Source organism: Tupaia chinensis, unplaced genomic scaffold, assembly GCF_000334495.1.
Source record: "Tupaia chinensis unplaced genomic scaffold, TupChi_1.0 Scaffold000340_1, whole genome shotgun sequence".
NCBI classification, from domain to species: domain Eukaryota; kingdom Metazoa; phylum Chordata; class Mammalia; order Scandentia; family Tupaiidae; genus Tupaia; species Tupaia belangeri.
The window spans coordinates 1,220,444-1,246,552 of NW_006159834.1; the positions used below are offsets into that span (position 1 = coordinate 1,220,444).

A 26,109-nucleotide genomic window follows, 5' to 3' on the forward strand; every position below is an offset into this window, starting at 1 on the left:
CACTGATACGGCCATCAACTCAACTGAGTTATGTCATCAGTGCATGGAAGTTGCCACTGAATTAGCCCTTGTTCTCATCCTCAAGGTGCTTCAGATGGAACAGATTTCTCTGCATCTGTCATGCCATTTCAGAGTTGATGATGGCGACTTTGCTGCTTCTCCAACATGCTGGAGTGTCAGAAATTTTTGGAAGGCTGTCTCAGGACACAGTAAGCCATTTTTGAAAAACTGTCATGACCAGCAGATGGCATAATGGTTATGTTGCTGGACTCCCATGTAGTCGACTGTGGTTTGAGTCCCGGACCCAGTGGCTTAAAACTCATGCTGGGCACACGTGCATGCAAACCCAAAATCCTGAGAGGAGAATGGAGGAGAAGGAATTCAGTGTGGCCATCCCCCCTCTGGAGGGTTATTTCTCACTTTCTGTCTCTCTGTTTCTCCTGTGAGCACACATGCCCTCTAGCAAAAATATCTCTAAAAAAAAATTGTCCAAGAGCACATATACTTGACAGAGAGAGACACAGAGAGAGAGACAGAGGGAGAAGGAGAAAGGACCACCCCATTGGGGCAGGGTCACATTGCAATCCCTTCTCCTCCTTTTCTTCATCCTATTGGTGTTTTGGGCATGCATGTGCCTATGCTCAACATGATTTTCTAGCTGCCAGTCTGAGACTTGAACTATAGTCAGCCATATGAGATCTGGCTCCCCTAACCACTAGGCTAGAGCACCAGCCCCATGGTTAGCTATTTTCTATCCCTCTTCTATCAGAAATAGAGGAAATAGTCTTTGCCTCTCCTTTGCCTCTACCCATGAAGTGGCAAGGCATGCTGCCTACCAATGCATGAATCCTTCGTAAAACCTTCTCATCTCCACCTCCAGGGAGAAGGCATGGGACCCTATCAGAGAACTCATTTCCATTTACAACCTCATTACTTCTTTCAAATCTTTGTTCTTCACCAAACTAGCATAATCATTTCTTCATTTGGGGTTGGGTTGAGAGATTAGGGAAAAAAAGGGAGGAAAACTTTGATTTTCTTACCCTGCTTTTTTTTCATACTTTTTAAAATCTCCGTTCTCCTTAATCCTTCATCTCTCCTTTTTTCTTTCCTTTTTTTTTTTTTGAGAGAGAGAGAGATTTTATTTTGCTATAGAGCATGTGTGCTTGCTGGAGAGACAGAGAGAAACAGAGACAGAAAGCAAGACATTACCCCCAAGGATTATGACCATACCGCCTTCCTTTGTCCTCCATTCTCCTCTTGGGATATTGGGCATGCATGTACACACGCCCAGCATGTGTTCAAGCACCAGGTCTGGGACTTGAACCATGGTCAACCACATGGGAGTCCAGCACCATAACCACTATGCCATCTAGTAGTGCTAATCCTTCAGCTTTTAAAACACAAAAGCCTAGAAGAAAATTCTTTTGCCACTCTGTTTCAATTGCAATATCCCTTCCTGAGATTTGAGCCCAAAATGGCCTAATTGACATAATGAGGCAAAGTCCAAGTGTCAAAGAAAATAATGACAACAACGAAAGGTGCATGTTTTAAATACGATCATGTCAGGCTATCTCTGTCACCCTCCTCTTCCCTCCTTGAGTATCAATGTTTCACACTGTGAAATGGGGAAAAGATAAAGGCAATGTTTTGGATGACTTTTTAGAGATCATGTGTGTAAGTGTAGAAATAAGACAGAGAACTCTAGAATTGTAAAGAATAAAATTATGTTGAATTTAAAGAGAGGAAAAGATAAGGCAGAGAATACTTTAAACTAAGAAATTAAAATGAAAATGAACAGGAAGTGAGAGACACTTTGAAGACAAGAAAGACAAGTAAAACTGGTAGGGATTATGAAATGATAACAATTTTAAATAAAGTATCAAAACTAAGGAAGCAAACAAAAATCATGGGAAAGAAAAGATAACAGAATGATAATCAAATATATTCTTTAAAAACACACACAGAGAGAGAAAAAAATGCCAGGAGCAGACTTGGACCTTCTTTAGACTTTTAGAGTGGAAAGAGCCAGCCCCTAAGGACAGTTTCCCAAGCTGGAGAACCTCTGCACTTGTAGAGAAAGAAACTGGGGAACCAAGGAACAAGAAACACACAGAAAGGCCCGGAACAAACTGCTTTTAGATAGGAGTTTTTTCTTGCCTTTCACAGAGATTCACACACTATGCTGAGTGCTTTATAGACATTTCCAGGTTTGTTGGTACTAACACCAATGAGGAGAAACTTTGCCAGGTGAACGCTTCAAAAAAGTGCATAAGCAAAATACTAGCAAATTCAATTTAACAATACATTAAAAGTATCATGTTTTTCTAACTGCCATTAAACGCCATTAGTAAGTGGGATTTATTCCTGGGATGCCAGAACGAGTTCACATACACAAAATATATGTGATACACTGCATGAATCATAAAACAGAATGAAAGACAAAAATCACATGATCACCTTTGTAGGTATAGAAAAAGCATTTGATAAAATTTAACATTCTTTCACGATTAAAAACACTGAACAAACTAGGAATAGAAGGAAATCACATAAACTTTTTTTTTATCACAGAAACTGAAAATACCATACATGAAAAGCTGATAGTCAGCATACTCAGTGGTGAAAAACTGAAAGATTTTCCTTCAAGATCAGAAACAAGAAAAGGCTACACAGCTTTGTGACTTCTAGTCAACAAAATACTAAAAGTTCTAGACAGAGCAATTAGAAAAAAAAAATGATAAAACTCATTCAAATTGGAAAGGATGAAGTAAAATTTACTTGCAGAAGGCATTATTCTAGGGATAGTAAGCCTTAAAGATTGCATGCACGTGTGCACACACACACAGACACACACACACACTGTTAGAACTAATAAACAAATTTAGTAAAATTGTGAGACACAAAATCAATATATAAAAACAGTAGCATTTCTATATACTAACAGTGAGAAATCCAAAAAAGAAATCACTTCTAGTCAATATGAAATAAAAGAGACCAGATTTATTCTCTCATATGAAATAACTTCTTAAAAAAGTTTAAAATAAATATAGAAATAATGGCATCATAATGTACAATATGTTTAAAGAAAAGATGTGTGAACAGGAACTTATTTACACAACTGGTGTTGATCATTAGGTTTTGTAATGGTTAGCAGTCATGGGGTGTGTCAGGTTTGGGGTCAGTGGGATGAGGAACAAGTGGACCATAACCCAAACCACACAGGGGAGAGAAATTTAACAAAGCCAAAGATGACAGGGGATGGCTGCGTTTCAAATAACTTGTCAGGCCTAATGACAAATGTTGAGGCGGCAACTACATTAAACAAATTTATGACACATGTGCATACACACAAGCAACTATGAAAAAATTTAATACTCTCATAATGAGGCCTTCTGGCAAAAGTACAGCAAGTTCTCAAGCAAGTACAAAAAATTATTTTAGAGAGCAAATTAAAGTGACTGGCTTTGGCTTTTATTGCAGTTAAGGAGTGGAACTAGGGTAAGAGTTCCATGGGCCAGGGCTCGTGTTATTTGAACTTCTCACCAACATCAAAGAAGAAAGTTTGAACTTTATTTATAAGCTTGGACATGTGTGAGGAAATAAGGGAAGATACAGGAGTATGGGATGAGGAGTTAAAAGCTTTTGGTAGCCAAACTTCAAAAATGGAGTCAGATATTTATTAAGTTCACTTCTAATGTTTGATGACTTAAATATGCCAAATATGATTTAATTAAATTTGAACTTAAATCATTATGGAGTTATTGATATATCTGGTCTGTAGCCTGGGTCTGGTAAGGGAGGTAAAATACCTATTGAATACATGGTTTAAGAATCTAGTATTATATATTTTGAGAAGTGAAATGAATGACTGGTCACCATCAATAATGTCTATACCTCTGAAAGGAATAAGAAGTGTTTCAGTGAGGCCTTGTATTATGGTTCCAGTATACATAGATCCATTTGTAACCTTGATTTATATTTTTCAGTATGTGTGAGGCAGAAATTCTCAGAGCTTGGGCCTCCCAGTAACATGGTTAAGGTGTTAAGTGGCTAGATTCCACACACTGCCAACTGCATGGTTGGAGTCCCAGAGCCAGTGACTTAAAAAATGAGCCAGGTACCTATGCATGCATGCCCATTGCCCTGGGGGGTAGGGGCAGATGCTTTCTCACTCTCTATTTCTCTTTCTCTCTCCAGCAAATGGATGTACCCAATAGCAAACTAAAAAGAAAAAGAAAAGGTCTCACAGTTCTTTATCCCAAACGGAGTAAGAATATTTAGATAAGAAATTGTTGCTGCCATTGGTACAAAAATCTATAAAAATGTGCAATGGAGTGGACTGTTGCCAGGACATCTATTATTAATATGACTGAAGTTCAGCCAGTTTGGTTAACACTTAAATCTCATCCTTCACTAGGGACATACAGACTGAGAGATGAAACACAGCAATTCTCCAGTGAGCTCTACATGTGTGATGGTGGTGCTACCAGCTGCAAAATGTACAAACTCGCTTTGCCTCTACTAAACTGATCCCAAGGGGCTCTCCAATTAGCCAAAGGGTAGAAGGGTGTCGTCTTCTAGCACTATGACATCTGATAAGAGACTAAAGACTCAAAAGGTCACCCCCTTTTTCAGGTATACCATAGAATCCAGGCTTGACTCTGCCTTATAGGTACTATTTTCATTTTAGCAAGAAGACAAGACCATGTTGAGTTTATGGGGTGCTGTGCTTCTATGATACTTGACATAATACACAGCTGGGTATAAAAGGTCATAGGCTCCAGGCCTGTAATAACCTCTGTCTCAAAACAACCCAATTATGGGACCAGCAGTTAGCTATGTCGCTGGACTCCCATGTAGTCTACCGCAGTTCGAGTCCCAGACCCGATAGCTTAAACTCACACTGGGCGCACGTGCGTGCATGGCCAAGATCCCAAGAGGAGAATGGAGGAGAAGGGACTGCGGTGTGGCCATCCCCCCTGGGGGGTGATTTCTCACTTTCTGTCTCTCTGTCTCTCTCTGTCTGTCTGGCGAGTGCACGTGCCCTATAGCAAAAAAAAACCTCTCCAAAAAAAGAATGAGGCTAGAATTATCCTTCTATGAGACTAGAATTATCCTTCTAATGGCACATAGTGTGGGGCCCGGGAGGTAATTATTAAATAAGCCACTATGATATTCTATATGGTCTACAGCCTGAGGCTAATAAGGGAAATGAATCACTTATGGCCATTGTGGAAATCCAGGAAGTATGGAGGGATTTGCTAAAACCTCTACCATGAATATCTGGTAGTCACTAGGAAAAGTGCCTTCTGTATTGAAATTTGACAATTCTAGAGCTTTTTGTAGGGTGTCCCAATCAAAATGGAAGTATTTCCTTTGCAAGTAAGAGCAGAAATTGGCTTAAACAAAACTTGTAAATAATAAATATGTCACCTTTAAAACACAAAAAGGCCCAAACCATGCCAGGTTTATTTTAAGACTGTGGGTGCTGAGAGAATCAATAACTGATTTTTGACAGTCCCAGGGATGGAGCAGCCCTTGACTGACCAAATAATGTTCAAAAATATTATTGAGGTGGTGAAGCCTTATATATCTTGTAGGACAATGTGCCATCTTTTTGTGAGCCGTATAGTGAAAATTTATATACCTTTAGTGAGTGTCTCATAGGCAAACATGGAACTACAACATAAACTTATGAGAGATAGCACAAACAAAATTTTAAGAGAATTTTGTAGCAATAAATACCTACATCAGAAAAGAAAAATGATTCCAACTAAACACTTAATGTTATACCTCAAAAAACTAGGGGGAAAAAAGAACAAAGAGCAAACTAAGTGCCAAGTTAATTGGAGAAAGGATATAATTATTAGAGCAGAAATAATAAAACAGAGAGTAGAAACACAATAGAAAAGATCAATAAAACTAACAGTTTATTTTTTTGAAAAGATAAAATCTACAACCATTTAGCTAGTAAAAAAAGAAAAAAGACTCAATAAATAAAATCAGAAAAGAAAAAGGAGACATTACAACTGATATAGCAGAAATACCAAAGATCATTAAGAGACTAGTAGGAATAATTATACACCAAAAAAATATGATAACTTATACAAAATGGATAAATTCCTAGACACATGTAATGTACCAAAACCAAGTCAAGAAAAAAACAGAAAATCTGAATAGACTAACAAAGTGCAAGGACATTGAATTAGTAATTAAAAGTCTCCCATCAAAGAAAAGCCAATGACCTGATGACTTCAGTGGTGAATTCTACCAAACATTTAAAAAAATAATACTAAATCCTCTCAAACCCTTCCAAAAACATTGAAAAGAAGGGGATACTTCCGAACATATCTTGTAAGGCCAGCATTACTGTGCTTCAAAAGCCAGACAAGGACACTACAAAAAAAGAAAACTGCAGGCCCATGTCTCTAATGAACATAAACGCAAAAGTTCTCAACAAAATACTAGCTAACCATATCCGAAAAGAATGATTTACTATGATCAAGTGAGATTTACCCAAGAGGCCAGAATGGCTCAACATACGCAAATCAATAGACATGATATGTTACATTAACAGATTGAAAGAAAAAACCTAAATGATTATTTCAAAAGAAGCGGAAAGGCGTTTGACAAAACTGAACATTTCTTCATGATAAAAGCTCCAAACAAACTAGGTGTTGATCGAATTCACCATAACATAATAAGCACCCTGTAGGACAAGCCAATAGCTAACGTCAGAATCAATAATGCAAAGTCAAAAGCGTTTCCCTATGATGAGAAATGAGACAAGGATACTACATTTGTCACCATTCAATGTAGTACTCACAGTGCTGCCAGGGCAATTAAGCAAGACAAAGAAATATAAGGTATCCAAGTTAGAAAGGAGAAAGTTAAATTGTCTCTGTTTACAAATAACATGATTATAACATCTTAAGGTCTTCACCAAAAACAAACAAAAACTGTTAGAAATAATAAATTCAGTAAAGTTACAGAATATAAGATCCATTTACAAAACTACATATCATATCATATATAATTTCTACACACTAAAAAACAAACTATTCCCCCAAAAAATCAGAATTCAATCCTGTTTACAACAGCTATAAAAATTAAAAATTAAAAAAAAAAACTTAGGAATAAATTTCACTGGGACCAGGAGATGATGGTGTAATGGTTATGTCACTGGACTCCCACATAGTGAACCACAGTTCAAGTCCCAGACCCAGTGGCTTAAAACTCACACCGAGCACATGTGTGTGCAGGCCCAAAACCCTATGAAGAGAATGGAGGAGAAAAGATTACAAATACACAGAATGCATGAGCTGGGACCACAGAGACTTCTGTTTAGGTTTCAAAAGACAGATCAGACAGCCTGGTACCCCAGGCAGAAACTTGTTACAAAGGCAGAGCCATCACAGAGAGTCCCCATCAGCGCAATACCTAGTGAAACCACAGGAGTGGAACAGCCCCCAAGACAGAACTATAAAGCTACCAACATGCAGCTGCAACCTGGGAGAGCCGTCAAGTGAACTGAGCCCAGCAAAACCACAGGGGCCTGGTTGCCCAGGCTTCAGGATCCTGCTCCTGCCCCAGTGTGTCCAGGATATATTTCATGGAGTCAGAGGAGATTACGCTCCAGTTTTAAGACGTAATGTTGTTCACCCTGTTGGGTTTTGGACTCCTGGAGTAAGTTGTCCCTTTCTTGTCTATTCTTTCTTGTGGAATTAGAATGTCTATCCTATTTCTGACCCACCATTGTATTTTTTAGAAGCATGTAACTTGTTTTGATTTCACAGGCTCCCAACTGGAAGGAAATTTGCCCCAAGATGAATTATGTCTTCAGTTTCTTCCCTATCTGATTTAGATAAGACTCTGGACTTTGAACTTTCAAGTTGATGTTGGATCAAGTTAAGACTTTGGGGTTATTGCGATGGAATGGTATTTTGTATGTGAGAAGGATATAATTTAGGGGCCAGGGACAAAATGTTATGGTTTGACTGTGTTCTCCAAATCTCACATGTTAGAAACTTAATCTCCAATGCAACAGTGTTGAGAAGTGCGATCTTTAAGAGGTGAGAGCTCTGTCCTCAAGAATGGATTAACGCCATTACCCTAAGAGTGCATTTGTTATCACCAGACTGAGTTGGTTATAAAAGTGATGCAGGGACCAGCAGGTGGTGTAATGGTTAGATACATCACTGGACTCCCATGTAATTGACCGTGGTTTGAGTCCCAGACCCAGTGGCTTAAAACTCATGGCAGGCTCGTGTGCATGCATGCCCAAAATCTCAAGAAAAGAATGGAGGAGAACGGATTTGCAATGTGGCCATCTCTTGGGGGAGGGGTTCCTCACTTTCTGTCTTTGTCTCTGTCTCTCCAGCAAGCACACATGCCCTATATAAAAATCTCTCTTTAAAAACAAAAAGTGATGCAGCCCCTTGTTCCTTATCATTCTCACTCTCTCTTCCCCTCTCTCCCTCTCTCTATGTCTCGCTCTGATTTTCTCTCTCTCTCTATGGTGTGCATGCAAAATTTCTTTTCCTTCCACTTTCTACCACAAGATGACATAGCAAGAAGGCCCTCAACAGATGCAGGCCCCTTAGCCTTGGACTTCTCAGCCTCCAGAACTGTAAGAAACAAGACTCTATAAATGACCCAATCTGTCATGTTATAGTGACACAGAACCAACTAATACAATAGCTAATAACAATATATTGCATAATTGAAATTGCCAAGAGAGATTTTAAGTGTTCTCACTACCAAAGGGAAAAAAGTATGAGGTATTGCATATGTCAAATGGCCTGATTTAACTAATCCACATATTATGATGTACGACATAATGGTTTTTTAAAAAGAATTATTTATTTAATTTGTTTCCCAAATTGCTTTAGGACATGTTTACTCACCAAAGAGAGACAGAGAGAGAGAGAGAGAGAGAGAAAGCAAGTCACCAGGTCTGGGACTCAAACCATGGTTGGCCATGTGGAGCATCCAGTGCCCTAACCACCATGCCACCTGCTGCCCCCAACTTAATGTTTTGATTGATACTATGTATCATAAATATGTATAATTTTTACTTGTCAATTAATAAAAATGTTTAAGTGTCTTAAATAAACCCCAAAAGAATATGTCATCAATGTAACGTCAAATTTATGTTCCTGGGGGAAATTTGGATGCAGTTAAGAACTTGCCAGCAAATACTGTGTGTAATCACAGTGCAGCTGAAGATCCCTGGGTAGCTAGAAAAAGGGGCATTGTATCCTTTCCAAGGTGAAGGTAAACTGCAACTAAGAGGCTGTTGAAATAAGTACTGAACAGAAGAACATACTGGCCAAATCTATAATACTGAAATATTTTCCAATAGTCTCTGATTGGATGTAGTGATTAATTTCAATAATACTGGGTATATGGGCCTTAATGAATATGACCATAAAATAAAACTGTATCTCTGCTCAAAATACTTCTGAAACTAAACGTATGGGCTTTCCACACTGAGCAATTTGCTAATTTCCTACAGACACCAACTGGGTATTCTACAGTTTAATTCAATTTTGACATTAACTAACTCTTACCTGGAGTTAAGCCCAATCACAAGTAGTAGACCCCCAGGTTATCCACACTTTTGTCTGACTTGACTACTAATAGACCTCCTCAGTCTATCTCTCTGTCTCTCCAGCGAGTACACATGCCCTATAGCAAAAATCTCTCTAAAAAAAAGAATAGGTCCAATTGAGCTATTCAATAGAGAAACAGTGGGGCTAATAATGTACAATGAACTCCAATCCTTGAAGGTGCTGTTTTAGCCTACCTGGTACCACACGGACTATTTTAACTACAGGTCAGGGGTTTATTTTGTCAAGATGATTGTAAGTGCCAGAACTTGATTTAATTCCAATTCATTACACTCCTTGAATCATAGTGTCCATACCCATGATGGGATATTTTAGGACAAGGGTGCTATAACACGGTGTAATTTATGCAAGGCATTAGTTCTGACAATTAAGGCGAGGAATACCTAATTTAAGTTAACTCCCCTGAGAGTACAGGTAATTCAAATAGTATTTTAATTTAGTGGACTCCCCATATATAGAATATCTTTTTAAACTCAATGGGATCCCATATACAACTACAATTTGAACCCTAGTATTAATTAAATACATAAAATTTTCCAATTGGTGCATCTCAGCAGATTTTAAAATTAATTTAAAACCTACATTATAGAGGCACAAAAGCTATTTGGTACCCTTTTTATTTTTCTGTTATGTAAAGTTTTTAGTGAATTTTGGAATTCCAAATGAATTATAGGTGTTTTTTTCTTTTTCTTTTTCTTTTTTTTGTAATGACTGGATATACTCAGGGGAGGGGGTTCTATATACTCTTCATAAATTTCTTCTCCAGAGTCTCAGATCGGTAGCCTCAGGGCTAACGCCCTCCCCAGTAACCATGACTGCTCTATAAGCTGAAAGATCCCTGGTTTACAATGATTTGAATTAACCTCTTGGCTGTGCCATGATCATTTCCCCCATAGCCCTGAAAGCCAGTGTTCTTGTTGGGACAGAGGTCTTGGTAACAGGAGCAACAGAGCAACCTGTGGGAACATAGCGATGCTTTTAGGAACATGGACCTCGGCATCAGTAACTGTTCTTCCACATGAACTAGTACCCTATGGGCCTGTGGATTAACAAAGTATCACTCTTTTCCCAGGTTTCTCTAGAAAATAGATGCAATGTGTGGGTGACCCATACAACCAATAGTCACAGAATAAGAGCCATTCCCTGCTCCTAGCATCAGTCATGGTTCATGCTGCAATCCAAATACATGCCTGAGCCTGAAATGCACAGAGAGGTCTGGACCAAGACACACAAACTGGACAGACTTGAGGGAGGGCCCCAATTCCATACCTGTGCCCCCACATACAAGGCATCAAAACTTCTGACAGACCTGTTACATCTGTAAGAGAGACTCAAAAGCCAAGCTAACCAGCAGGCAGTCACACAGCTCAACCTGGATGTCAGCCAGGCAGCAACAGCTCACAGTGCAAGCTCCCCGGCAGCCAAGCAAGGACAGCCCCCTGGTGGTGATGATCACACCAAAACAGCTCTTGTAGCACCTGCTGTTGTTATTACCCACTGTAGAGATGGGATGGACCTCTCACCCCAAATTGGTTCAGATGGGGACTGATGATGCCACACATGTACTTGGGGGGATAAAAAAATTATTATGGGGGCCAGCAGGTGGCATAGTGGTTAAGGTGCTGGACTCGCATATGGCCAACCATAGTTCAAGTTCTAGACCTGGCAGCTCAAAAATCACACTGAGCATGTGTGAATGCTTGCCCAAAATCCCAAAAGGAGAATGAAGGACAAGGAACTGCGGTGTGGCCATCTCCCCTGGGGGGTGGTTTCTCACCTTCCTTCTCATTATCTCTCTCATGGCAAGCACACACACCCTATGGCAAAAACCTTTTTAAAAAGAAAGAAAAGAAAAAATTTATTACAAACATAGAGGCTTTTTGGAGCAATTGGAGCATGCCCTCAAGTTGGTCCAGAAGTGGAAAGATTTGGCCTTAATTATGGTTGAAGAGTATGTGTCAGGTGAGTGCAGTCTAGGGCATGCAGTTTGAAATTTCCACCAGCACTAAAGTGGAGAGCGTGCAAGATTTCTTTATAAATTTGATCAAATGTGAGCATGAAGAGAAAAGGAATGGGTAGAGACTTAAAAACAGCAAAACCAAAGTGGAATAAGACTCTATTACAAGTATTAAAAATAGAATGTCTTCAGACCAGCAGATGGTGTAATGGGTATGTTGCTGGACTCCCACATAGTCGACCATAATTGAGTCCTGGGACCTGGTGGCTTAAAACTCATGATGGGCATGTGAGCATGCATGCCCAAAACCTGAGAGGAGAATGGAGGAGAAGGGATTGTGGCATGGCCATCCTCCCTGGGGGGTGATTTCTTGCTTTCTATTTGTCTATTTCTCCAGTGAGCACATGCACCCTATAGCAAAAATCTCTCTCAAAAAAAAAAAAAAATAGAATGTCTCTTTCATCTCTCATTAATGACTTTGTGCCAAATAATAATGTAATACATTAAATTTTTTATAGTTCTCATTTTTCTTTTTTTCTAGAGAAGTTTTTGCTATAGGGCGCGTGCGCTCACCAGACAGACAGAGACAGAGAGATGGAAAGCAAGAAATCACTCCCCAGGGGGGATGACCACGCCGCAATCCCTTCTCCTCCATTCTCCTCTTGGGATCTTGGGCACGCGCGCACACGTGCCCGGCGTGAGTTTGAGCGCGCTCCCACTGGCCCGGCGTGATTTTGAGCCACCGGGTCCGGGACTCGACCGCGGTTGACGACATGGGAGTCCAGCAACATAGCCATTACGCTAACTGCTGGTCCTGATAGTTCTCATTTTTTTACCTGTGTTAATGTTCCTTTTTTCTTTTAAAGAATGTGAAAAACATTGATTCTGTTATCAAAGCCTAGAAAAATAATCAACATAAACCCACTTATAACCTACAAGTTGCCTTTAGGCTGAACCCAGAAAACTTTTTAAATACTCTGAGCTAGAAAATGTTGAGAATATTGTTTGCTGACTCTCTAAATGCCTCAACTTTGTTTTGAAAATCTTAAGAAATATATCATTTGAGGTCCTCTGAGAAATAGTTACCAAAACATAATTTAAAATGGTAGAACTGGGACATAAGAATGCAATTCAAGGGACCAGCAGTTAGCATAATGGCTATGTCGCTGGACTCCCATGTAGTCAACCACGGTTCGAGTCCCGGACCTGGTGGCTTAAACACGCTGGGCGCGTGTGCATGCGTGCCCAAGATCCCGAAAGGAGAATGGAGGAGAAGGGATTGCGGCATGGCCATCCCCCCTGGGGGGTGATTTCTCACTTTCTGTGACTCTGTCTGTCTCTGCCTATCTGGCAAGTGCATGCACTTTATAGCAAAAACCTCTCAAAAAAAAAAAAAAAAAAAGAATGCCTGTCAAAAAGGGGAACAAGTGGGACCAGCAGTTGGCATAATGGCTATGTCGCTGGACTCCCATGTAGTCAACCACGGTTCGAGTCCCGGACCCGGTGGCTTAAACTCACGCCGGGTGCGTGTGCATGTGTGCCCAAGATCCCAAGAGGAGAACTGAGGAGAAGGGACTGAGGTGTGGCCATCCCCCCTGGGGGGTGATTTCTCCCTTTCTATCTCTCTGTATCTCTCTGTCTTTCTGGCAAGTGCACACGCCCTATAGTAAAAAACTCTTTAAAAAAAAAAAAGGGAACAAGATACAGGAAGGTGTATCACACAGCGGAGTGAAAAATATGCACAATGTAAAACGTATTTCAAGAAAACTGGTAGAACTATTAATATTAAGTCTAAAAATATAGACTGTCCCAGCCAGGATTCCTTTTTCAGGCTTCAGAGACCTTCACTATATTCTGTCCTGTAATAACCAGTACAGACCAGCGGTTGCATAATGGTTAAGGCAGCTGGATTCCATATGGTTGACTGTGTGGTATGAGTCCTAACGTGCTGGCTTGAAAATGCACCTGGCCCATGTGTGTGCATGGCCAAAATCCTGAGAGGAGAATGGAAGAGAAGGGATTGCAGTATGGCCATCCCCCCAGGGAGTGTGCTCACTCGCTTGCGTGCTCTCTCTCTCTCTTCTCCCCCCGCCCCTTCCTCAGGAGTCCATGCACTCTATAGCAAAATAAATAAATAGCAATAAATAGCAGCACAATGTACACCGGAATGTCATACCTTGCTTCTAAACATTTATTATTAATCATAGGAAGTTTTCAGGCCTTGAATTTCCATTTGTCAAAGGATAGCATTTTAGGAATGGATTAGTTTTCATTTGTGACCTACAGAAAGGTATGTTTAGTCAAAACACTACTGAAGCATGACTGCCTGCTGACTCCTCTAACCGGGGGTAAATCATTATTTATACTCTCTCCCCTCAGCGCTGTTTCTCTTCTCTTTGAAACAGTTTTTCTCTTTCATGGTCAGTGGCAATGGATAAATCATTTTGAGCGCCCTTTGGTAGAAAATAACACTCCCTAATACAGTCAGATCTAAAAATAATTTTTGCCAAGAATGTTAAGCTAGAACTTTCTGCATGTCATTGAGTCTTAGCAGCATTAAAGGGACTTGATAGCCTTTTCACTTTATTCATGTTAGGTAGATAGTATCCTTTTCTTCACTAACTAAACAGTAATAAAACTCAAAACTTTTCTAACAGGTAAGGTATAGCCTAAACTAACTAAAAAAAAAGTGGTAATAGTACTCTGTACCAATTAAAATGTTTTAAAAAGGAACAGTTCCTTTCTTTATTAGCACAAATAGCATGTGGCCACAAAATAGTATGTTTCTTCTCACTCTTCTCACCTTATCATGGCAGGTAGGACTTTGTGCTACGAAGATCCAGTGCCCAAAATACTCAGGAGAACTTGATACTTAGTTGATAAATAATGCATAAAATAATATTCCCACCAGAAGTCCAAGATAAGTATAGTTTCTCCACATTCAACATTTGATAATTCAGTTATTTTATTTTAGCTCTATGGGGGTATGGTGGTATCTTATAATGATTTAAATTGATGACTAATGAATGTGAGCATGTTTCATATGCTGTTTGGCCATTTAGATATTCTTTTGATGTGCAGTAGATGAGAAAGTCTCTTGCCCATGTTTTCTAATGGGTTTTCCATCTTTTACTTGTTTTTTTGTAGTTGTTTAATAGATATATTCTGGATATGACCCCTCAGTTGACTGCAACTATTGTAGATATTTTCTTCCAGTCTGTTGCTGGCCTTTTCACTTTCTTAATGCTATATATTTATTTAAATTTTTTCATAATTTTACTGTAGTTCAATTTACATATCTTTTTCCTAATGATTAATGTCTTTAGTGTTCTAATTAAGCAATCATACCTAACCAAAGGTCAGAAATATCATTTCCTTATATCTTTGTCTAGAACAAATTTACTTGTTTATTTATTTCTTCAATGAGCAAGAAACACAGAGAGAGAGAGAGAGAGAGAGAGAGACAGCACCTCCAGCAGGGTCTGGATGCCACAATCCACCTCCAGCCTTCACCTGGTCCTGGATCATGGGCACGCACAGGCCTGGCATCCTCAGGCAGGTCTCCAGACCTGAGCTCAGAACCTTCCCCCATGGGTCATCCTCGCAGAGTGTCACATTTTACTCCGTCTAGAATCTAACTGGGTTTTTTTTCATGTGTAGATTTACAAATTAAAATTAGTTGGTAGTAATTATTTTGTGTTGTTGTAAGATAAACGTTCAAGACTCATATGTATCAAAGTAAAGTGGCATTATTTGGGAAGTCTCTTCCAGTCTGCCACATTTTCCAGTACTCACTCATTGGCACCCAGACATTCCTTCATTCCTGGATAGCCATTGTATGACTGTGGGCCACTCCCCAGAATAAGATAAGATCAGAAGAAAATCTCACTACATAGACCCTCAATTCTCACCTTAGCAAGCATCCTGATTACTGTTTAAGAACAAAACAGACAACTCTAATGTGGTGTGTTATTTGAATCTCTCTTTTCCAAAAATCACGTCCAAATTTCTCTCTTGCTACACCCACACTCAATATTTCTCTAGACAAAAACTGCCCAAGAAAACTTTTTATAATGATGAAAATGTTCTTTAGCAATGTTGTCTGACACAGAAGCCACTAGCCACATGTGGCTTTTAAATGCTTGAGATGTGGCTGAAAAACTGAGTTTTTAATTATATTTCATTTTAATTAGTTTGAATAAGCTCATATGACTATTGGCTATCTTATAGCACAGCTGAGATTATCCTGTTCTTTGACTTTAGCTAGAATGTGCAGATAAAATAGATTAATTGAAAGGAACCACAGAATGGAGTGTTTTGTTTTGTTTTTTTTTTTCATTTTGTTTTGTTTTCTACTTTTTGGCTACAGGTCATGTGCACCCACTTTTTACATAAAGTTAAATAAAATAATTGTTTTAAAAAATTGGTTTAGTACTTAGTTGTTATATACTAGAGGAAATTTTTCCATTGACCACTTTTCCATTATGAAAGTTTCTTCTTCCAGAAACCAGATGTCTCAATTTTTCAACTTGAATAAAAATACAATTTAAACATTAAACAATTTCAGGGGCTAGCACATGGCATGGTGATTAAGACACTGGACTCCCACATAGTCAATCAGTTTTGAGTCCTGGACCTGTTGGCTTACTTTCTGACTTTCTTTTTCTCTCTTTCTCTTTCTCATGAGCACACAAGCCCTGTAGAACATTAAAAAATAATAATGATGATGATAAATAAAGTTACATAAATAATTCTTTAAAAAATTAAAACATTTCATGGAACCAGAAGTTAGTGTAATGGCTATGTCACTGGACTCCGATGTAGTCGACCGCAGTTGAAGTCCCGGACCCGGTGGCTTAAAACTCACGCCGGGTGCATGTGCATGTGCCCAAGCTCCCAAGAGGAGAATGGAGGAGAAGGGATTGCAGCGTGGCCATCCCCCCTAGGGGGTGATTTTGCTTTCTGTCTTTCTGTCTCTGTCTGTCTGGCGAGCGCACGTGCCCTATGGCAAAAACCTCTCCAAAAAAAAAACAAAAAATTAAACCATTTCAGAAGTAATATGGGTGGTAAAAAGGATGACTAAACTGAACTCACACTGTCGTTCTTCCTATTGCTAGCCATTCTTGGTTTCATTGGAAGAATTTACTCACATTCTCTAACACTCCTCACGTACCTGCCGTGTCCGCTTCCTTTTCACTGTATGTACCTGCTCTAAGGGACATCACCCTTAATAAGATTCTCACTATGAATGGGAAGATCTGTGATGGTCTTCTCCTTGCATTCTCTTCCATGTTGACAAGGCCCTAAATTATTCAAAATCCTTCATACAAGTTACATGATACCCAAATATTTAAGTGCAAATAGTCCTATTAAGAAATATAAAATATCTGTAGCCAGGGCTCTGATAATACCAGCTGTTTTGTTTTTGGTTTTTTTCTTCCTTTTCCAGCAGGCACTTGTGCTGCCCAAAGGCAGAAAAAGAAAGAGAGGGAGAAAACACCCACAATGAGGCATGGTTATGTCACAATCGCTTTTCCTTCTTTCCTGCTTTTGGGCTTTTGGGCATGCACAAACTTTGGGGCATTCTCACTTTCCTTCCTTCTCTCTTTCTCTGGTGAGTGCACAAAACCTTTCCAAGCTACTAGGGCTGGGATTTCAAACTGCAGTTGTTCCTGTGGGATCTAGCTCCATTAACCACTATGCTATGGGGCCAGTCTGACCAGATGTCTTTTTTCAAAAGAGCTCAACCTTTAAAAAAAAAAAAAAACATTCCATCTTGACATTTTAAAATAAACTTAAATAAAAATTTAAGTGACATTTATAAAGAATACAATGTTCTTTATATATAATTTATTGGGGGAAAAAAAAAAAACTCTGCTAGGAATACTAAGACCTGAGTTACAGGCCCAACTTTGTCACTTTCTAGACACACATAAGTGTGTTTGTGTGTGTGTGTGTGTGTGTGTGTTGTTTTGTTTTTGTCTTTTTTGGAGAGGTTTTTGCTATAGGGCGCATGCGCTCACCAGATAGACAGAGAGAGACAGACAGAAAGTGAGAAATCCCCCTTCCCCCAGGGGGATGGCCACACCACAATCCCTTCTCCTCCACTCTCCTCTCAGGATCTTGGGCACGCACACACACGCGCCTGGAGTGAGTTTTAAGCCACTGGGTCCGGGACGCGAACCGCGGTCAACTATGATCAAGTATGACAGCCATTATGCTAACTGCTGGTCCCTAGATACACATAAGTGTTTTAAAATATAGCCAAGATTTGTTTTAACCAGGTATGGTAATATAACAGACATACAGACAACCGCTTCGAAAGAAGAGCTTATTAGCTACAGTTCTCAAGAGGACAGACTCCCATACCATGTGGGGCCACACAGGGAAACACCAGGCAGGAGGAATGAGGTGGGCACCAGGAGCCAGTCTTTATTCTGGTTTCCACAGAAGGAACAGGCAGGACTCAAGGTAGGCAAGCTAAGCCAGGTTAGGGTTACACAGTTTGAATAATGGCAGCGTGTTCTAGGCTATTGGGGTGGTTTTTATAGCTGGACCTGGGGCAATGTACAGATAGTATCCCTGACCCGAGGCCAGATAGATGAAGGTAAACTAAAGGGCATGAACTCCAGACTGTTGTTCGCATATCTAAGCCACTCTCCCAGGCAAGTTGTTTGCTATGTCTAAGGTTCAGGTTCTGGACCTATGGCTTGGTTTGCTTGCTTTGTCTTTCACTGTGAGTACTTGTATATAAATTGGAATTAACAATAATGATAAAGTTAGGTGAATAATTCTTTTAAAAAAACATTGCTAATCTTGGGAGGAACGGCCCTTTCTCAGGTCCCTAAGGTCCCAAGATGTCCAACCATTATAAAATTAGAAAATAAAAAATATGATTAATCCAAATATTTAACCTCTCTAAACCTCAGCCCCCTCCAATTTATACAAATGGGGACAACAATCCCTGCATGTGTATTACTCCTGATAATCAGTTAATGGGATCTGGGTGGGTGCCTACCTATTATAATAATAATTATAAAAAATTTAAACTCCCCATGTGAAAGATACAAACTGACTGAATTAATTAAACACACACACAATTATCTGTTGCCAACAAGAAACTCACTTCATCTGTAAAGATACAAATGAACTAAAAATGGAGAGATGGAAAAATGCATTCCATGCAATTGAAGCCAAAAACCAACAGGAATACCAATATCAATATCAGATAAAACAGACTTCGATTCAAAAACTGTAAAAAGAAATTTAAAAGGCCATTATGTAATGATAAAGGAATCAATTCAGCAATAAGACATAAACTGTGAATATGTTCATACCCAGCGTGGTAGCACCTAAATATATAAAACGATTATTACTGGGGTCAGCAGATGATGTAGTGGTTATGTCACTGAACTCCCACATGGTCAACTGTGGTTTGAGTTCTGGAACCAGTAGCTTGAAACTCCTGCTGGGTGCCACATGCATGCATGTCCAAGATCCCGGGAGGAGAATGGAGGAGAAGGGATTACAGTGTGGCCATCCTGGAGGGTGATTTCTCACTTCCTAACTGTCTCTGTCTCTCTCTCTCTTCAGTGAGTGCACACACCCTAAGGCACATTGGACCAAGTGGACCTAACTGATTTTTACAGAACATTCTATCCAACAACCACAGAATATATATCCTTTTTTTAATAATTATTTTATTATTTATTTTAATTTGACCAGAGATAGAGTGAGAGAGGGAGAGAGGGAAAGTGAGAAAGGAAACCACCAGGTCTGGGACTCAAACTGTAGTTGGCCATATGGGAGTCCAGCACCCTTAACCACCCCATGCCATCTGCTGGCCCCAGAATACATATTCCTTTGCTCTAAAAACTAGAACAAGACAAGAAGCTCCACTTTTACCACTCTTATTCATTGTAGAACTAGAAATGCTAACCAGAGAAATCAGACTAGAAAAAGAAATAAAGAGTATCCATATTTGAAGAGGGCATTCCAATTGCTTCTGTTTGTAGGAGATATGAAATTATATATAGAAAATCCTAAAGATTACACACACACACACACACACACGCACATACACACACAAACAAAACCTGGTTCAACATTTGAAAATTAATCAATATAATCTACTATATCAATAGGCTAAAGAAGAAAAATCATACTATCATACCATTTGACACACAAAATGCACTTATTCATTCTCTTTCCTTCTAGCTAAAGCCTGCCCACTGATGTTAACTTTCATTGGAAATTTTTTGTTTTGTTTTGTTTTCTGTCTCATTTCTTCACCAAAATGCTTGGGTCTTGGTAAAGAGTCTCTTAGTCCATATACAGATATTTCTTCACTTCCAAATCCCACAATAGTTGTTAGGCTCCTTATGCAACCTGGCTTCACTTTCTCTACATAACAAGGGTGAGAAACTCTTGTTAATCTACCAGAGAATACTGTCTAGTACAATCCTAATCCCTCAAAATGGGGACATATGTTCAGGAAACCGAAAGAATTACTCAACTTTAGAGACAAAGACGGTCGTCATTGATATTTGAAAAAAAGAAAAAAATTTATACAGTTAGAGATTTTAAATTTAGAAATTTAAAAGTAGATAGTGTAGCCAGCAGGTGGTATAGTAGTTGTGGCTGGACTTCCACATAGTCAACTGGGGAACCTGAACCCAACAGCTTAAAACTCACGCTGGGCACATGTGTATGCATGCCTAGGATCCCAGAGAGGAAAATGGAGAAGGAATTGAGGCATGGCCATCTCCCCCACCCCCAGGGGATGAGTTCTTGCCTTCTATCTTTCTGTCTCTGTCTTGCCTATTAGCAAAAAAATAAATAAATTAAATTAAATTAAATTAAAAAAAAGGTAAATACTAAAAGTATTTATTTTCTTGATTAACAGAAAAAAAAACTGTTTGCACAATTTTATCTTTTGTACTCTTACTGAGTAAGCTTATTTCAGATTACATTTAGAAACCTCCCTCAAGCAACTGGAGAGTCTGAGTTTGCAGAAAACATAAGAGCATCTAGTTTAATAATTACTCAGTCAGGACCCATGACCTATCTCTCTCTCTCTCTGTCTATCTCTTCCGTGAGCGCACATGCCCTATAGCAAACATCTAAAAAAAAGTGAACACTTTATTTCCTTGATTAACAGGGAAAGAAAAGAACTGTTTGCACAATTTCACCTTTTGTACTCTTTCCAAACTAAGCTTAGATTACATTTAGAAATTTCTCTCAAGCAGCAGGGGAATCTGCGCTTGCAGAAAACATAAGAGAATCTAGTTTAGTAATTACCCAATCAGGACCCAAGACCTATGTACTCTTTAACTTCCGACAGTAACACCTACGACCAGAATCTCCTTTTCTTAATACGTGCAACACATTCATCTTTGGCAAGAACACAAAAACAGTCACCATGAGCACCACAGGCAAAGTAGGTACAGTTGTCTCCTCTGTGTTGTGTCATCTGTGTCAACTTGTGTACTTATCTCTATGCAGTCCACCTCTGGGAGGTGGGAGACTATCTTAATTTTAGCATTTCTCTTCCTCCTTTCCTTTCTCTTTTATTCCCTTTATCTGCTTTGCTTTTCCTCAGATTTTTCATTCCTTCAATAAGTAACGTTCAAGTTCTCTGTCAGACTTTCTAGAGTCACAGATATATCCCCTCCTTCCAGGATCTCCTAGAGAGACAGAGTTATTATAAAAGAATGTACAAGGCTAGTAAAAACAAGATAAAAGATGGTGCCTCAAGAAAGAGCTCCTAACCTAGCTTGGCTTCCCAGAGGAATAGATACCTGAAGGAAAATGAAACAGAGAAGAATTCACCAGGTAAAGGAGGAAAGGGTATGCAAGTATATGAAATGACATGAGGAGGTGAAGAGAATGAAGCAGAAAGTGATAGGAAATAAGGTTGGAGAGACCGTCAGGGAGAAAATCATGTCAATGGACCTTGTTAAGCAATTTGATAGTAACATCATTTTTAGATAGGAAATTAGCATTACTGGAATTAAATTTTGAATGGCATCAATATAGAGGGTGGATATGAAGGTGATGAAACTGAGCTAGGATAAAAGAGAAAGCCCCTTTTAAAGTCTAGATGAAAGGCGGAGTCTGGGCCAGGCAGTACTAGCAAGAATGAAGAGAAGACAGATTTCAGGAGAATTTAGATTGTGGGAGTTGAGGGAAAAGGAAAAATTAAGGCTACTACCCAGGTTTCTATCTTGGGTGAATGAACAGATTGCATGGCCACTAGGTGAAAGACAGAAAGTTGAGGGAAAAGTAGATTTTGAGTTGTGTCCACTGGAATGGGGAGAGTGGAGATGAGAGAAAGACATAATAATGTGTTCGTGTTTTAACATGTTGAGTTTGAAAGAGAAGATGAATACGTGATTCTAAAATGTAGGAGACATTTGTCCCGTACATATAGATTGTGAAAGTCAACTACATAAAGACAGTGTTGAGTCTGCAAATAGATCACACAGGAAGAGAATTTATAGTGAAACAGCTGTGGGCTCAGAACCTCTAAGAACTACCTTACCACCAACTTCTCCATCTCAATCTGCCAATTGCTATCATTTTTGTTTCTTTGTTCATTTGTTTTTAAGAAAGATGTTTTGCTATAGGGCATGTAAGCTCACTGGAAAGACAGAGAGACAGACAGACAGAAAGAAAGAAATCACTCCCAGGGGTTTGGCCATGCTGTAATCCCTTCTCCTCCATTCTACTCTCGGGACTTTGGGCATGCAAGCACATGCACCGGGTGTGTTTCAGTCCTCCAGGTCTGGGACTCAAACCATGGTCAACTACGTAAGAGTACAACGACGTAACCATTACGCCATCTGCTGGTCCCCAATTGCCCTCGTTTGATGATTGCCACCACCAGATGGTCTCAATTTCTTGTTCCACAACTCCTAACCTGATTCTTTCACATAACTGAGATCACAAATAATTCCCACACAGTAATGACATCCTTACCCTTAAACAGCCACTGGGCAACTTCACTCATGGTAATATCATAAGTATGACAATGAACTTCTTTGTTGTGTTGCACTTTGTAAATAGAGTTGTATTTACAAAAAGTAATTAGAATACAGAGACTGAAAATTCAAAAAAAAAATTTATGGAGATTGGAGAAGCTACCTTCAACATATACGTGTGTGTGTGTGTGTGTGTGTGTGTGTGTGCACTTTCTTTTTCTTTTGGTGTGACTAAAGAAGACTTGGTCTAAACCTTCTAATAATTACTAATAGAGGAATCCTTCAACTCCCAAGCCTAAAGAGCTTCCCTTTTTACTCTCACATTTTATTTTACAGGTTATCAGATGCAGAGCAGCCATAGTTTGGAATCCTGGTGATCCATTTTCTATTGAAGAGGTAGAAATGGCCCCACCAAAGGCAAAAGAAGTCCGAATAAAGGTAAAAAAACAAAAATCCATATTTGAATATCAAAACCCAGAGCTGTTCATGGTAAGTTATACAATCTTTTCAAAAAGATCCACTGGGAAATAAAACTACATTGTATTTCTTTTTCATTAAACATTTCCATCTGTCTTTAAATTTATGCAGGAAAAAAAGGTTAGGGAGGTATGGCTAAATACTCAAAGGATAACACATACACTTATTTATAGTTAATTAATAACTATATTCCTAGTTATTAATTAAAAGAAGTTTCTCCTGTACCCACGAATCATTTTCATCTATAATTAAACATTTTTATGGTACATAAGTTATCTTAAAATATGTCATATGGGAAAATTGTTTGGTTACAGATAAATCAAACCTGAACCCTGGAAATTCAAGGATTCAAAAGAAACTGGAAACATTGATTACAGATAGGAACACTGAAGTCCACTGAGGATCAGTGACTCACACCTAAGCAGAGTAGAAGTAAGGATTTAGATTTCAGCTATTTTTCTCAATCTTGGTTACATATTAGAATCACCTAGAGGCTTTGAAAAATGCTGCTAATTGGGGTCCCAACCCTAGAGATTCTACAACTGTGATTTAATTGGCTAGGGCACAGCCTGGATACAGAATTTTAAATCTCCCCCAAATGATCTAATATACTTCCACCGGGCAAAAGATAGTTGGGTTGACTTCTAGCTCAAGGTTCTTTATTCTTTTCATTATAATGATGAAGTACTGTTTCTTAATGGATTACCAAGAGACAACAATTTTCTGAAGTACCTGACCTGTGTAGCCTGTGCCCACTCTGAGAGAGCTTTCTGTGGTCTACACCTATCGAGTAAGCAGGGGTTATCTTGCTATTACCCTCTACTCCCCACCCACAGGGTTACAAATTATGCAACCAGGTTTGGACACTCACTCAAATACATCCGACCATTATCTTACAAACTATGAATCTGATTCTCCCATTGGTAAATTTGACCCAAAATATAGAGACTATAGCACAGTAGGTGACAGTGGATACTGGAGACCTGAGTGGACTTGTGACTGGCAGCCACTTTTAACCACGTGATTATGATTAATATGGAGAAAGCCTGTTTGCAGAGGATAGCAGAGAATAGCAAGAGAATGCAAGCTAATCCTCTGTCGAATCAAAGTAAAGAGATAAAAAGATGAGCTGTGTAATGAAGTTCTAGATCAATGAGGTCTGAGTACACTTCTGACGGCTGGGCTGTAAGGAATTTTATGGTATTCTTCCATTAATCCTTGTTTTATAAGCACAAATTTCAATAGATTTCATTTCTTGGCTAAGAGGTGAGTAGGTGCAGGCAAGAGAGAGAGAGAGTGTATGCAATGTGTGCATGCATGCGTGCATGCAGACATCACATCCATTTTAGAGAGAGGAAACCGAGACTTACAAAAGATAGGTTACCCCCACATCACACAGCTGAGAAGAGGAAAAGCTGGGATTTTAGCCTTGAACTCTTAATCACTGCTCTAGAGTGCCTTTGTTTTACACTGTCTGGCTAATTTACAATACAGTGGGGTTATGACTTGCACTAATAACACTACTATAACGCCTACTTGTGAAATAAATTAAAGCTTTAATTATAATAGAAAACATTATCCCTGTTCCTTCTCAATTCCTTCCTTTCCAATTCCTTTATCTTGATCATTTTTTCCTTCCACACTCCTACCCACAAGCTCAATGAAGGAGCAAGTGAGACCTTCACTGTGTGGTTCTATGACTTCTCGTCAGACCCCATTCTACTCTCCCCAGTATATCCTGAATCATCTTGATTCAGAAATTAGCTAATGAAAAGCACTCCATTGCTTTAAATAGATTGTTATTGACCCTTAGTGAGAATTCACACTGATAAGAAATGAGTGTACTATATTAATAGAATATATCAAACTAGCAGAAAGGCTTAGAATGCTAACAATTCTAAAACACCTTCATCTGAGACAGAGGAAACTGTAGTACTCTTTGCCTTCCGTACAGATCATGGCCACAGGACTCTGTGGTACAGAGATGAAAATGTTGAAGAGTGAAAACATTCGCCTACATTATCCCATCATTATGGGTCACGAAGGGGCTGGTATAGTCGAGAGTGTGGGAGAAGGAGTGAGCTCAGTGAAAACAGGTATGAATGGGCACTGGGGGTTGTAAAATAGCAACAACTCGGAACCCACATATTAATAAAGCACATCCTTTAAATATGTTAACGAAAAGTGAAATAAATGGTGACATTTGCCCATTTCTTTATTTTTTTTAGAAGTTAATTTCTTCTATGAATCAGAGAAAACGAAAGAAATACAGAGTGAGGGCATCCCCAAGTAGGTCCTGACCCTGTGATCTACCTCTATCCTTCAGCTAGCCCTGGATCATGGACACATGCATGCCTCGAGTACTCAGGGAGGTTTCCAGACTGGAACTGGGAACCTTCCCATGTAGGTCAGCCTTGCAGAGCATTGCATTTTACCTCTGTACTAGCATATGTCCCCCAATATCGCCCATTTCTTAGAAAAAGATGGATAATTATTTATAAGTTACACTGACGATCAAATCGCATGGTGGTCCCAAAGAAACTTACACAGAGGCAAATTTGTGACCAGCTCAAGATTCAGCCTCTGAGCACATAGCTGGACACATATGCTGAAGACATTTCTTCTTTTAATAACTATTTTATATTCTTCATAGTATTAAGCATAGTTCCATGCTGAAATAATTCTCATTTATGCTATTTTCTTGCCGTTGAAATCCTGAGAGACAGCTATCTCTTTTCTTTAAAAAAAATAAAAATTAAAAAAAAAAGTAACATCTTGGGGCCAGAAGGAGACATCAGTGGGTAAGGTGCTGAATTAATTCCCTCATAGTCAACTGTGGTTCAATTTCTAGATCTGGTGACTAGCTTCCTCTCTCTCTCTCTCTCTCTCTCTGTCTCTCCCTGTCTTACTCTGTCTCTTTCTGGTGTGCACACAAGCCCTGTCACAAGTTAATAATACTAATGATGATGATGATGATGATGATGATGATGATAAATGAAATTAAGTAAATAATTCCTTTTTTTAAAAGTAACATTTTAATAAGAAATGTTTTGCTGTCTCAGGA

The 26,109-nt window shown here is 39.1% G+C and overlaps 2 protein-coding genes across 2 annotated transcripts in view; one reads left to right on the top strand and one right to left on the bottom strand.

Moving 5' to 3' along the window:
* Positions 1–26,109, bottom strand: part of CUNH4orf17 (chromosome unknown C4orf17 homolog) — a 254,168-nt gene that overhangs the window by 205,898 nt on the left and 22,161 nt on the right. The window lies entirely within an intron of this gene.
* The window catches only part of LOC102494070 (alcohol dehydrogenase 6), an 18,664-nt gene continuing 13,379 nt past the window's right edge, over positions 20,825–26,109 (top strand). The window contains exons 1-3 of the mRNA XM_027773314.1: positions 20,825–21,025; positions 22,905–23,006; positions 25,000–25,163. Of these exons, the coding sequence (XP_027629115.1) occupies positions 21,008–21,025; positions 22,905–23,006; positions 25,000–25,163 (284 nt within the window). The 5' untranslated portion in view covers positions 20,825–21,007. The remainder of the gene's footprint in view (positions 21,026–22,904; positions 23,007–24,999; positions 25,164–26,109) is intronic.